The following is a 15,390-nucleotide window of genomic DNA, read 5'->3' on the forward strand; positions in this document are numbered from 1 at the left end:
AGGAGGGAGAATTTAACTCATTGCCTCAGCTAGAATAAATACTTACGGTTCGTGTATTAATTAAATGTTCATATTTTAAAGACAAAACAAAGAAAAATGTACATATCTTTCACTCCAAGTTCCTTGCTTACATCTGCCCATAATTTGTTCACAACGTGTCGTTTGTGGTAATCTGGATGAGCTTGGTTCCACAATGGAACTTTATCAAAACATTTTTATACTTAGTTGTTTTTCTTTACCTCCACACCTCGCAACGTCGTTTGCTTTCACGCAAAACAAACTTTCTCCTCTCACCTTGCGGTCAATTCCTCTGCAAGCGACTCTCCATTCGTACGAATTCGGACGAACAATCCTAGAGGTTGGAATGTTCGAATTCGCATCTTTTCGTCGGTTTTTGCAATTCGCAGGTCGGAACTAGTCGAGGCGCTCCAATTTATTTACACATGCTGGGAAATTCGCATTCACATTCGCAATCGCATTCGGGTTCAATGAAGACGCAACCTTATGCCTATTATTGCAAACCAAAATACAAAATTTACATTGTGCTCGAATAGCCCATATTCCCACCGTAAATCAGTCGCAAGTCTGCCGTTAAAAAGGTGACAATGCTAATTAATATACCTGTATATTTCATTCTTAAATTTATTCTTTCTAATTTTCTTATTTACCCACTATTTCTTGGGGCGTCCCTCCATATCGTTTTGCATTATCGCAACGCAAAATTTGCTTTTTGGTCTGTGATAGTCAATACCAATTTTCATTTTTCGAAATGACATTACTGATGCTATGTTTAGACCGAACATTTTCTGAGAACTTATCACATAAAGTTTTTAACACTTATTTTGATTTCCGCAAATTATGTAAAAACTGTCAATGAATGGGACCTTATATGGGATCCGTTTTGTATCAGCTTACTTAATATTTCGCAAGTGTGCATAACACAATGCAAAACATGAAAAAGGCAATTTTAACTGACATTGATTTTTGCAAACCAAAACGCAAATTTTGAATTGTGTTACACATAGCATAGTGCAGCACGTATACGAGAGGAAGGAGAATCTTTACTATTATCAGTACTCTCCTTTGCGTGATCGTCGATTGTTTTTATCCTCTGGTGTCTGCATTTTAGTCGATATTTGTATTTTCGTTGTTAGATTTATTTACATATTGTAATTGTATTCTGAGTTAATATGAATGTAAGGATTCCCTTTTCAAACATGTCTGGTAAGTGTAATGAGTAGGCAACTTAAGGAAACTGTTATTTGTTGCAGCTGTGATAAACGTAATTTTGTACCGGGTGTTTCGTGGTTAGCGCTGGTAGACCTATTTATATTATTAGTACAAAGTGTAGAGTTAAATCAGTGTTTTCTTTTACCGTTTAACTCAAGGTGACCAGAATTTGTACTTCCAAAAAGGGATGCATATGAATTGGCGATTGATGGGGGGGGGGGGGTGAAGAGTTTATATCTGACTTACAGAATGCATTTTGGGATTCCACTGTTTTCAATTTGCAAAATACACAATTATGAGTAATAACCAGCGTTTCTAACTTAAGTACTACCCAACAATACTTTTAACTACTAATAAACTATATAGGCCTACCTCATTATTAAATATCCGTCATTCTCTACTATATCATCTAGCGTAACTCACTTTTTTTTTTTTTTTTAATGAATAGGTATTTAAAAGTTCTTTGGGGTTATGTTTAGTACAAGGGGTCCAGAAGCACGTAGAAAACACAAAATTTACAGGAGAAATGAGTGATGCAAGTACTTAAGACTTAACATAATGTAACCAAATCTAACCTAACATAAACTAACGTAAGCTAACCTAAACTAACGTAATATTAGTAGAAATAAGCGAAATTCTATCATTTTTTGGAAAATTATGCGGAACTCCTACACTAATATAACATAAACTAAACTAAACTAACGTAACCTAACTTAAACTAACCAACCCTACCCTAAACTAACTGAATGTGAACAGAAATTACCAAAATTGTTACATTTTCTAGAGAAAAGAGCTGGACCCCTTCTGCTAAACATAGGCCGTTCTTTGTTTGCACTCAACATTTTGTAGAAATTGGTACAAGGCTGATGAAAATTAATGTTACTGATCAGGACAGCTTTCAAAGTATCTGTAATCTGTAGACAGTTGGGTTTTCTCACTTGTCCACAAAGCATTCGTGTGCGAAAATACACATTCAGTTGGAGCATTAGTCCCGGGTAAAGAGAGACGAAACTCCACAACTTTTAGAAGATTTGAGTACGGTACGTTAGAACAGAAATGGGAAAATACTTCTACCCAGCACTTGTCAGGAGATGCGCTATTTGAGTTTCACTTTGTCAATATTTCTGGTGTCAAGAGTGTAGAATTTGCATTGACCATTTATATTTTGAATAATAATTACGGGACACCTGGGTCATTTTTGCTTAAAAACTTGACATTTATGCGTCCCGTTTGAGAATAAGAAAAAAACGGGACAACGGGTGAAAAAAAGGAAATGTTCCGGCTAAAACGGGACGTCTAGTCACATTGGTTTTACTTTAAAACTATATATGATATGTACGTCTGTTAAACTGGTACTAATAGATTTAAGTGATAGCCAAAGGCATTTCATTGCCCTGTTATGATCGTGTTATTGAAAGCTGTCTGGTGTACATTTTTCTGTAGATTTTGGTAGCCTGAGAAGAGTTCAGATAAGGGGTCTCCCTTTTTAAATATAAAATGATTGATTTATAAAGAGAGTAATGTTGAGCGAATTTATGTAGGTGCCAGGCTAGTAAGTCACCTGTGAACATAGAAATATCGTTAAGATTGATGGTTCGTTAATACGCAATTGTTGGCAAAGCTAGTTTGTAGTAACAACTTTTCAGGTGTCTTCCATTGCTCACATACCTACCGTTGCTAATTTGCCTGTTCGTATAGATGATCCAGTTTCGTCGTGCCCTAAACCTTAAAAATGCAAAGCTTGCTTGCATTAACCACGTAGCACAAGTTGGTGCGTGCTTTTCACATTTCTTTCTTTATGCATTTCTTCTTTAGTTCCTTCCAGGTAAAAATGATAAAGTTTGCACACGTATTATAAAGTTGCACAGCTGATGGGCAGACGCCATGGAAATAGGATTGTAGAAGGCATAAGAGAGATTATTTTCAGGTAAAATCGTGATGTTGAAGTGTTCTATTAATCTAACCCTTATTCTTAATGTACATTCTAGAGAATTTAGTAATGGGTTTTGTACCATTTAGTAGAAAAGATAATCTCGAACACGACACTGGTACCAATATTCGCTCTTTTATGTACAAATGCACTGTGTGTAACTTGTGCGAAAATATTTTGGCTCTGGGGAATAGAAAGTTATTTTGGCAAATATTTCTTTGTAATGAACAACTTTTAATCACTAATAGACCGTAAGGAACATATTTTAAATTATTATCCAGATTACTAATCTGAAAATATTCTTGTGACAATCAAAATTCTTTAAATGGCCAATATTTCGAGCACTCTCAAGTGTTCCTAATCATAATGAATTAAAAAGGTTATGTAAGTAGCAAGTTTATCACATACTGTGATTTCAAACTTCCATAGGTATAAATTAATTATCAGAACTATGGATAGCAGCATGTAGTTACAATAATCGGAAACGCGAATAATGGGGTTCAAAAATAGTTACTCCACATTGGGAATAATATGGTTCAAATATATTGTACACTAATAATTGGAGTTTTCGGTTATTGTAACTATGTACTGGTGTTTAATTAGTTCTGATGATTACTTTATACCCACGGATGTTTGGAACTCTAGAATGTGATTAATTTGCTGCGTCCATGATATAAGGCTGTTACATTATCCTGATGAGGAGCGCGCTCGCAATATTGATGATCATTTGAAGAACTTTGGTTTCCACAAGAATAATTTTAGGTTAGTAACCTCTTTCCCATTATAGATTTTCTTGGATTTGAAATAAATTAGCCGTCCACTTCAAATGTAGGTCTTTGTTATGTGGATCTCATAAAGCAGATTTCTTTTAAATTTCAGCTTTATAAGTGAAATTAAGTACGCTGTTCTGCGTCTAACGATTATGACCTACGGATGATTTATGAAAATGAATAATTATGAAAGTGCAGGGGTGTTCGGAATGGGACTGACGATTTTTAATTTGGTCAGAGATACAGAAGAAGAAAATATACATTTTAAAGGAAAACTCAAACAAGTTTATTTGGTCAGACTTACAATTCATTCTAGCTCAGTGTAACTCCACGTGAGCTTCATTTGTAACTCATACAATGTCTAGCCTGAACTCAATCTGTCTCCATGTATTCTGCAACAACTGTGTTACTGAAGCAATCGCATTTCTAATACTGTTTTACTAATCGCATTTTCTAATACTAAACTGTTACGTGATACTGTTTTTTTTTTATATATATATATATATACATATTATCACAGCCTTGCTCAGTGTGTTATTGTGTATTAGTACATCAATGTATGGATTTAAAAAAAAAAAAAGGAAATGTAGTCGAATTGCGTTGTGTTGTAGATTACAATTGGACACCATTACAGGAAATTTGATCAAACGCAAACAAAATTCGTTATACCATGCGTAATTCCCAAACACTTTTTTTTTTCGTTCTTCAGTGGTATTCTCGTCTGATGATTGATTATCTCTAAATAAATACATATTTTAACGCAATTCTGAAACTAGACATGTACTGAAAACCATGATTGAAGTTTGTAATTATTATCACAGTAAGGTGGGGTGATTATCTCGGTTTAGTTTGTTAATGGAGTTGATCTATTAATATCTTAACTACCATTAAAGCCATCGTTAGTAGTATCTTATTTTCTACTGTTGAAACAAAGGTTAATAGAAGTTATAACTATAACTACTTATAGTTACGTAATAGTAACCTTAATTCACTTACGTTATAGTTAAGGTTATAGAAGTTAAACATCTCGCCGTTAGGTAGCAGTTTCAGACATCGTTCAGCGGTTTGGCATCTACCGAACGAAATTCAAATTTCTATTGGGTGATTCTTTTTATATCTACCAAAGTTTATTAATTATTTTGATGTTATGAACTAAAAAAATAAACGTGAGAGCACAGTGTTCTTTAAACAGAAATAAGTGAATCACTTTATGCATTTATTTAACAATTATTTAATTATTGCTATTAATACTTAATGCCCTCTTTACGAACTTGAAAGAACGTGGTACTCATTTTTGTAACGAATTTTTAAATGTTCACATATTAAATCCTACTGAACGTCATATTTTGATTAAAGGAACATTGTTCCATCTATGAGCCAAGCCTGAGAATTCCACTGAGTATTCTTAAATGCATTTCCTTCAATGTGTTTTTCACTCATTGCTAATAATAATAATAATAAATATTGTGTTAGGTGTCGTATTATAATATAAGGATTCGTACTTATTTAATAATCCACCAGTTGGAGTTAACCCGTCATCTTTCCATGTCATTTTGCACTGTTAGTTTCGTCTCGATCCGTTCACTAATACTTCACACTTCCAGATTTAAACTGTCGTAACTCTAAAATGTCTTTTTTACAGGTAACAAAGAAACGGAAGGAAAAAAAAAAAACATTGTATTTACAGAAAGTTGATTATTTTTTCTGTTTTTGAGAATTGCAACGTTATTTCAGTAGATATAGTATTAATTATGTTAGAAAACATTTCGTAAATACATACGAATTATAATTATTGCAGATTAAAAACTGATAATAATTTAAAAGTTACGACAGTCTTATTCTGGGTGTACGAGTCCATCTCAAAAATAGGAACTTCCATCCCTTTGTTCTGTTCTCTTACCGAACAAAGGGATGGTGTAGATCATATTTCGAAAGTGTACATCATATTTCCATGCTTGTGGCATTTCAAACATTCTTTAAACGCAAAGAATAGAACAAAAGAATGCATTACGACGTTTAATTAGTTTCAGAGTTAATTTATTCACGTATAATTTTCCAAGTGAACTGATCTATAATTATTTTTATTGCAGGTGAAAATGGGAGATAAAATGAAGTGAGTTGTGCAGCATACGATTTAGTATGTGTTTAGTCATGTTGAAGTTTGTACTAACATCAAAGACATGTAGAGTACAAAACAAGATATTTTGTTTATATCGAGTTGGAAGCTCCATATCAAAGGTAAACAGTTTTAATTAGTGACACTGTTTAAGGTACTTTCTCCTGTTAGTCTTTATGTTAATCATTTACTTTTGTGGAGTTTCAATATTATTATTATTACAGTATTTTTGTGCTCTTAATCTCAGTTATGCCTTGCAATTCTTTATTTTATATTTCAGATACAGCTATAAAAGTATTTTACACTATAAGCTAATGAACAGTGCAATATTGAAAGGAATTTTTCAGGTCGTATGATATTTCGTTTGACAGAACTAAGGAAAAGCAATGAAAAAGTCTCAGTCAGTATGGGTAGACATGGAATTCGGAACTATACTCGTACTCAGCACAAGCTTTCCGTGACGTAATTTCAGTAGCTCCAAATCACTAAGCATAAGTAATTGCAAGTAGTATTGGAACTGCACATTATGAAAGAGTTTCCTACCACAGAACTTTTTTTTTTTTTTATTTTATTTATTTATTTTCCTACACATAGTTGAAATTATTAGTACTTTAAAGTAACAAGTAGCTAATATACTATACATAATGCATACTCGAAATTACATAAACATTCCGGTCTTGACCGGAGATTCCATTTGTGCGTTTTCTAACTTCACAGACAGATATATGTTAATGCGATCAGGAACTTGTTTAAGTAGTATAAAGAGAATAATTGTGGCTTTTTTTTTTTTTTTTTTTTTTTTTTCATTACAGTGCCATAAAACAACCACAGCGGCTGTCGCTGTTAATACATCACCAAATTCAAGTCCCAGTGGCAATCCTAGTAAAGATTCTTCATTCACATGTACGAAACAATCCTTTCACGCAGTGCGTAGTGACAAACGTGATCTAGTGTTAGAGAGTACAGAGTGTTCAACAGATAAAACTAGTCCTGTGTCGTGTAATGTTAGTAATGAGGATGCTCCAGTGTTATTTATCCGTCCTTTGGGACATATGGTGGACACAAAGGAACTTGTTCCAAGTGCTGAAATTTCCTCCTTAACCAGCGGTGACGGTGAGAAGTTGGTTACTTTTCTCAGAGAGAACAGGTATATGCAGAAGTTGAAAGCATCCCTAAAGGAGAAACCAGATCCACCATTTTCTGTGCCTCCAAAGGGAGATAGTTTACTGGCAAGTGGAGTAGAAGATGTGATTGCTTCTGATATTATAGTAGATGAACGTATTCATCAGAAAAAGGGACCAGTGCTTCAAGATGCGATACAACCTCGGGATCTTGAGTGGCAAGAGATGCAGCTCCAAGTCGCGAAATTGCCACAGTATTATATGATGCTGTCGAAGATTCGACTTACTAGTAAGTGCTTATTCATTTTTTTCCTTGTGTGTGTGTTTGATATCTGTCTTTTCTTATGAATCAGTTAAAACTGATTTTTTTTTCCTCTTAATTGTGCAATCAAATTTATTAACTTCATTGTAGTACGTCAAGATTGAACATAGCCATGTTTTGGAGTAGTTCATCTTCTGTTTTTAAGGAAGTTGATTTATCAGAAATTCTACTCTGTCAGGTTGAAGAGGCGGCACGGTGGCTCAGTGGTAGAGCGCTTACCACTAGTGCATGGGGTCTCTGGTTCAAATCTCTGCCAAGTAAGCTTGTGGTGGACAACATCGGGTTCTTGGGTTTTATCCGGGTACTCCCACTTTCTCCACTAATTCTTCTATCATTATTCATTCACCTCAATCATCGTCTTTTTTTTTTTGCCTAAAGCAGGGCACAAAATTTCCGATCGCCAGGTCGCCATTGGCGACTAGAAATTTAGAGCTGGCGACCAGTGTTCAGGAGGAAATGTTTCTGCCTAAACTCACAGGGCTGCGCAATTTCTCTTTCTCATGAAAATAATTGTGAGAGAAAATCGGAATATAAAGTCTTCGCAACGTTTTAATTCGCCCCTCCTTTCCCACCCTTAATCGAAATTGTTTGCTTTCTGAGAGATCGTTTCCCGCGCTATTTGAAGCTAGAACAGCTGCGGGGACAGCGCAGTGCCTAGAATAGATCAACCAATCATGTCACAATATCAGTGATAAATATATAAATAACAAAATAAGTAAATACATATTTTTTTTAAAAAAAGAGGTATTTCCATGAGATACCGTTAGCACTGGTAACCTAACTGCTTTCTCTTTCCAGCCAATAAATCAGTCAATAAATAATTGAAGATGTAGGGAGAAACTAGCCCTAGCTGTGCAATTAATCAACAGTGCCTCTATGCGAATAACGAAGAACCATTTAAACAAACGCGAATCGAAATACCAATTCGTGCTGGAAGAAGAGGGGGGGGGAGACCTCTCGTAATTTATACGTTAAGAGATACTGGCGACCATCATTTTTGGATCGGCGAGTGCGTCTGAGTTTGAAATTTTGTGCCCTGACCTAAAGGATATAATCACGAGACGTTAAACTGTAAGAATGCATTTCATTTCATTTCCCTCCTCTCCTCTGTCCGTGTGTCCGTTTGTCCGGAAGATAAAATAATAATCTAAAGCATTGCTGGATGGATCATGTATGAATCTTAGCCAGGATATAAAGGGTGAAAAGTTAAGAATTGAGTTCGTAAATAGAGATTATATTTAAAAGCAGAAGTGCTAGAAATCAACTATTTCCGGTTTTAACGTTGATCATTATACAGCAAAAAGCGGCAATAAACAAGGAAAAAGCTGTTTCCAGCAATCACTTAAGCATCTCAAGGATACATTCCATCCTTAACTCAGAGCGTTCACCTCTGGTGCTTGGGGTCCCGGGTTCGATCCCAGCTCCCGCCAAGTGAACTTTGTGGTGGACAAACACCGTGCTCATGGGTTTTCTCGGGGTTCTCCCGTTTCTTCCCACTTTCTTCATTCCACCATTTCACTCATCTCTCATCATCATCGTCTCCTTTAGCCGTACCGGCATAACCATAGGACGTAAAACTCAAAGATTTTATTTCATTTCATTTTTCTGTAGTAAAACCGGAAGAGATAGAAATCCAGTATAAATTCTGGTTTTAATATTGATTTATATAGAGAAAAAATAAGAGATGGTATGAAGTGTTTTTATTAATAGATTTAACTTTCTAAGAATAGGTAACATCATGTGTTAACCCTCTGCTCAAACCGGAAGTGATAGAAATCAATCACTTCCAGTTTTAACGTTTGATTTGATTTCAGCAGCGAGGCTATCTGAGACGTGAACCTACAGCTTAACGTGGGAATCGAAGCTAAATCTTCCATGCCAAAGGCGCGTACGCTAACCGCTTGGTTTTTTACGTTAATGGCTATCGAGTAAAAACGGTAAGCTGTTTTCTGCAATCAATTAAGGTCCTAAGAATATATATTCTATCTCCACTCTAACCTCCCTACAGGGTCGCGGTGGCTCAGTGGTAGAGCGTTCAACTCTGGTGCATGGGTTCTTGCTTCGATTTTAACTCGCGCCAAGTGAGCTTTGTAGTGGACAAACACCATGTGCGTGAGTTTTCTCGAGGTTCTTCATTCCATCATTGCATTCATTTCTCATCACCGTCTCCTTTAACCTAGCCGGCATAATTGTGGGACCTAAAATTTAAGAATTTCATTTCATTTTCCAATCTCCCTACTATAACCAGAAGTGGTACAAATTTACTATCATTTCTGGTTTCAGTATTGAGAAGATATGACACCATACCAATCGAACTCCTTCACGTTATACTTGTTATTACAGACTTAAGACAAAATACAATCGCAGCTTTCTCAGAAATTAAAAATGTTGGGTATTACACAGAAAATTCAAAATGAGGAATTAAAATTTGTAATTTTATCAAGACACCAAATCAAACGGTTTTAAATCAGATAATCTTTGTGAGATAGTGATACTTCTACTACCACTGTCCCAGTTAGTATTATGGTGATAGTACTACATATTAATACTAGCGCAAGTAACATTAACCGCCGAATAATTCTTCTTGTGAAAAAAATCGAAAACCACTAATAACTACCTTAATCCTTTCCAATCCAAAGGAGGCACAATGGGTCAGTGGTGGAACACTCATCTTTGCTGCAAGTGGTCCCTAAATCGATCCCAGGCCATATATAAATTTGTGATGGACAGCATCATGTCCGTATTTTTTCTCGGGAGTTTTTCCGTTTCCTGTCATGTTATCATTCTATCAATTAATTTATAATTAATCACTTTCATTGATCATTCATCTCCTTTAGCCTATAGGGCGTAATCGTGGGACCTAACATTAAAAATTTTATTTCTGATACTCTCACACTCCTCAGTTTATTTCGGTACGTGACGTTTGGGCGCCGCCGTTTGAGCGCGGATGTTTGGGCACTGGACGTTCGGGCGCGAAGCCATTTGGGCGCCAGACGTTTGGGCGCGAGTTAAATTAAAAAGTCATTATGTTAGGCGCTGAGTACTAAGTTCTAATCAAGATATCACAAGGTGTCTACTGTAGTGGAAGTCCTTGATTTATACTGGATTTTGTTTTACATACTAGGAATACTAGAATTTCAAAATTCTAAAAACTGAATTAACAATTAAATTTTGTAAATTTAAGGTTCAGCCAAAGTTAAGTGTGCTTTTTATTTGATAACTTTTCAAGCTAAGGTAAGTAGACCAGACTAGATATGATTGCCTGCATTACACACATAGTGATCCTATTCCATTAAAACACTTAAAGCAGACCTTCTACTGTAGTTATGCGATAAGTGTAAATGTCAAACACATTTCTAGTGGCTAAATTGCCAATATATGTACACTTAACAATTATTTTTCACTTTGAAATCATTCTTTTTTTTCCTTTCGCTACTTTCTTCAATGCAGATTAAATGCTTACAATGGCACAAAAAAAAGTGTGTTAAGTTTTGATTTTTACATTGGAATGTTAAAAAAAAAGTGATACCCGAAATACGGCATACTGCAGTTACTAAACTCAATGTCTTAGACACCCTGTATTAACATCTTTCCCTCAACTCGATTGGGATTTAGGATTTTTAGATTTCTGGGCTCTCGGCAACTAAGGCCATTTAACCCGTCACGTTTGATTGAGCACACTATCCGGGGAAACGGAAGAAAGGAAGCGATCTGGACCTATAAATGAGGTACCACCCCGGCATTATTAACAGTTCGTCTGATTCCTTCATTTCCTAGTTTTCTTATATAATACAAAAATTACATCATTAGATCATCAGAAATACAAGAATCGTGAACAAGCGAAAAATCAGTCCATGACGAGGTTAGGCAACAAATACCACAAACGCATTAAACTATTTAATTTAGAAAATATACAGATAAATGAGGTGAGATAAAAATAGAAGTGTAGGAAATGTATATCTTGATTCGCGCTTAGTTTTCAGTGCCTAGCTTACTTTATATGTCGTAAATTGTGATTTTTACTATGTACCTTGCGCCCAAACGTCTGGCGCCTAAACAGCTTTGCGCCCAAACGGCAGCGCCGAAACGTCCGCGCCCAAATGGTGGCGCCCAAACGTCCTGTCCCGGTTTATTTTGGGCAGCAAAACGAATGTCGGATCATTTGTAATTATCCTTTTTTAAAAGAGAAAACGTAATATGAAATCAACTAGTGATTTTATTATTGGTTTTAGTTTATAATGATTAGTTATTGCTGATTAATTAATTAGTATTATTATATAATTTTGCAATATCCTCTATACACCTGATCACTTACACTGTGGCATTTTCCTACAAACACATTTACACGAGTTGAACGCATGACCTGCTGTTCACATTAAACCAGAGGAGCTCCCGAGAAACAGAAAAAGTACAACTTGCGCAATCTGGCGGTGGGAGTCCGTACTACGCAGGGTTTGAAAAAACCCGGGCTTTTTTGAAAAAGCCCAACCCACCTGGGCCCATATGGGTTTTTTCGGGTATTTTCGGGTTTAATTGGGTTTTTTCGGGTTTAATCGTTTTTTTTTAAATATTTCAATGTCTTTGGGGCAAAAATGTTAAAATGTGATTTATATTTCAAGATTGCCATTGTCACAACTTGCAACAATTTTCTACTTACTGCTGTTTTGAAAAAAAATGGCCGCCATTTTAAAATTTTACATTCGATCGCCGAGAAAATCTATACAGCAAATTTAGCGTATCTCGTGCTTCCACCGTCAAAATTTCAACTTAAAAGACTGAAAATTGCGCTTCGTAGCGTGGATACTCGCTGTTTTTAAAAAATGGCCGCCATTTTGACATTTTACGTTGGTATGCCGCTAAAATCTATACAGGAAATTTAAAGTATCTCGTGCCTGTGTTCTGAAAATTTTAACTTAAAAGGCCAAAAGTTGTACCCTGTAGTTCGTGTGGTAGAGGCAGACAAACGAGTTGAGTTGATTTTGTGTTTAATGTCCCTTTCAGCAGCGAGGCTGTAAGAGACGGGACCTACTGATTAGCGTGGAATCCGAACCACATGAGCTCCCTCCGGGAGGCAAACCCGGCTCCCACGCCGAAGACGCGTACACTAACCGCATAGCCATGAAGGAGCTCGGCAGACAAACGAACAAATGTAGATCAAGTCATCCAGAAGCCTGACTGACGTTCGCCAAATATGAATACCAAAAGTGGACTATTAATTTAAAACAAAGGTACAGTTCATGTTGTATGAAATAAATAAATGTTTTAAAATGTCTTATATGAAATTAACATCTTCCAGCGTAAATAAACCTGCCATATTTTCTCCATGAGAATACGGGACACCTCAGATCCCCCCTTCCTCAACTTTCCAATGTCACAATGCAATGAACTGTAGTCTGGTTATGAACAAAGGTATAATAGGCCGCGGTGGCTCAGTGGTAGAGCGTTCACCTCTAGTGCATGGGGTTCCTAGTTCGATCCTAGCTCGCGCCAAGTGAGCTTTGTGGTGGACAAACACCTTGTGCGTGACATTTCCCTGTTCCGACTAAATTTACGGGGACGCGGGACGCTCGGGCCCAAAAACGGAACACACTCGTTTTTTTACGGGACGTATGGCACGCTTAAGCGTAAAATAAATAGTTTTATTGTTGAAGTACTCATTTCCGATCCTTCTGCGTTTAATTCGGGAATTTCCCGAGCATTTCTTTCACGGCGTGTACATCAAAACTTCCACTAGTACGGAAATTTGAACTCAGCACTTGAAATAGTAAACGTTACATAATCTTCGGAATCCCGAGCATTAAGCTTCTTAAATTTGACAAGAATTTTTACGCTATTGCTGGTGTTGATTCTACAGAATGCTTATTTGAAGAGTAGCAACAAATGACTGAATTAAACTGTTATTGTTGGAAAACCAAATTTCAGTTGAAGAGCCTTGTGTTTTACATCAATAGTTTTACTAATGTATTTACATATGTACTATTAGCACCAGCACCTATGACCTTAAAGCCGTCAAACTTATGAGTGATAATGCCCCTCGGTGTCGCCAAGTCGACGAGCATACTATTCAGAGAAAATATTTTCTAAAGTACAAAATTGCTTATTTTACTTTAAATAGGCTATAAGCATAATCCATACATTAATTTGTTCTATAACTTTCTTAAGCTAAGGTAAGTTTTTTTTTTTTTTTTTTAAATTCATTTATTGCACTCAAAACTTTATAAGGGTCTTAAGTTGAATGTTGTTACATACCTTAACGTGAAAGCCTCCAATTTGCCCAAGAAAAGTCTAAAATCTAATAAAAATCACTTACAATGTGATCACCTTAGTTGTACCAATAATATACTAACAAATAGGTCAAAAACCCAGGTGGGTTTTAAAGTGGGTTTTTTCAGGTGGGTCCAACCCGAAAAAACCCACCGGGTTTTTTCGGGCTGGGCCCACTTGGGCAAACCCTGGTACTACGTGAGGGAACAATTCGTTGGGTAGATTTTCCAAAGCGGGTGAAAAATCACTATGTTAGACCAAGTCCAGTTTATGATTGAAACAGTTGTCTTCAGTACTCAGAAAGCAAACGAAACGTTTATGTACTTCTTTATTATGGAGAAGAATTCTTGAGAACCGACTCAGCGGACAGCTACCGTTCTCTCCTCGAGTGCTAGTAATATTGCCAACTCATAGATTAAGAAAGTTACAACTGTAATTGCGTAATAGGCCTATTCCAACATCTGCATTTAGTGCTACGATTACATCAACTACTGTTCACATTTTGTTTTTGTTACTATTACAAAATAAGTGTTTTGTATAAGGGAAGGCTTTCTGGTTCCCCAGATGCCTTTTCCTGAAGGAGGCACCATACCTCACATACGCTTCTCAGCTGTGAGGGAGGAAGTAATACTTTTAGGTAAATTCCACTGAGCCTATTCGTTTCTCCTTTCTTTGTGCTTCAGATCTAGAGCAGTTTCAGCATTTGACGAACGATTAACGAAAAATTGTTCCTTACCAATGACAACGATCACACGAAGGCCTGAAACTGGAAGTAACCTTTCAGAACATTATTCCGAACAAAATGCTTGTCACTACAAAGTGTATATTGAATAGTAATCAGCAAGCATGAATTCCCGTTAGCCTAGACTTACCAAATAAACATTATCGAATGCAGGACATTCTTTCAGAAAAAGTCTAAGTTTTCATAGAAGAGCAGGACTTTTCTTTTTCTAATTTTTGAAACTGTTTTTTTTTTTTTTTTTTTTTTTTCTACCTTATAATTGTTTTGACGACATTGAAGCCGTCCTGTTTTAAACAGGAAAACCTTTTTTGAATCACTGTTCAGGCTTTCTTCAGTTCTAAAACAGGATGATGACAATAAGGTTAGTTTTAACTAGTGTTGCTCATGAAACGTGAAATTTTTCGTATTATCTTGTCTTCAAGATGACAAGTACATTTTAAAATTCGAGACGATGAGAAACATGAGATAATTCTCGTCTCGTTTTTAAGAAGAGACAAGAAGCTTCTCGGGATTTGTGGGAAAAGCTAGTGCACTAACTATATTATAACACACTTTTCGTGGACGCGGAATGTTTCTTATAACTTCTAGATGAAATTAAGAATAATAGATTTTATACATAAATTTCCAAAGCGAGACAAGAAAAGCTTTCCGAGAATAGAGACGAGACAACCTTTTTTCTTGTCTCGTGAGAAACATTAGTGTTCGCGACTTGGGTATGCTATTCACATCACATTGGTTTGTGTGTTCAGTTATGTCTCGTTTTGCATATAAAAATGAAAGCGAACACAGTTCATTTTTCGAAGAGTAAGGTATCCGCACCAACTGAGCGCAGTATTATATGAAAACGAAAAGAACCTATTGATAACAAAAATAGACTATGATTACGCGCTTTTCA

The 15,390-nt window shown here is 36.0% G+C and overlaps 1 protein-coding gene across 2 annotated transcripts in view; it reads left to right on the forward strand.

Moving 5' to 3' along the window:
* The first annotated feature begins 1,066 nt into the window (after positions 1–1,066).
* Positions 1,067–15,390, forward strand: part of Cox10 (Cytochrome c oxidase assembly factor 10) — a 36,241-nt gene continuing 21,917 nt past the window's right edge. The window contains exons 1-4 of one of the 2 annotated variants that reach the window (XM_081750525.1): positions 1,071–1,224; positions 3,046–3,157; positions 6,021–6,168; positions 6,859–7,456. In XM_081750525.1, the coding sequence (XP_081606651.1) occupies positions 6,070–6,168; positions 6,859–7,456 (697 nt within the window). In that variant the 5' untranslated portion in view covers positions 1,071–1,224; positions 3,046–3,157; positions 6,021–6,069. Of the gene's footprint in view, positions 1,225–3,045; positions 3,158–6,020; positions 6,169–6,858; positions 7,457–15,390 lie in introns of both variants that reach the window. The other variant, XM_081750524.1, reaches the window with a different exon arrangement.

Source organism: Thermobia domestica, chromosome 3 (assembly GCF_964235325.1).
Source record: "Thermobia domestica chromosome 3, izTheDome1.hap1.1, whole genome shotgun sequence".
Taxonomy (NCBI): Eukaryota; Metazoa; Arthropoda; class Insecta; order Zygentoma; family Lepismatidae; genus Thermobia; species Thermobia domestica.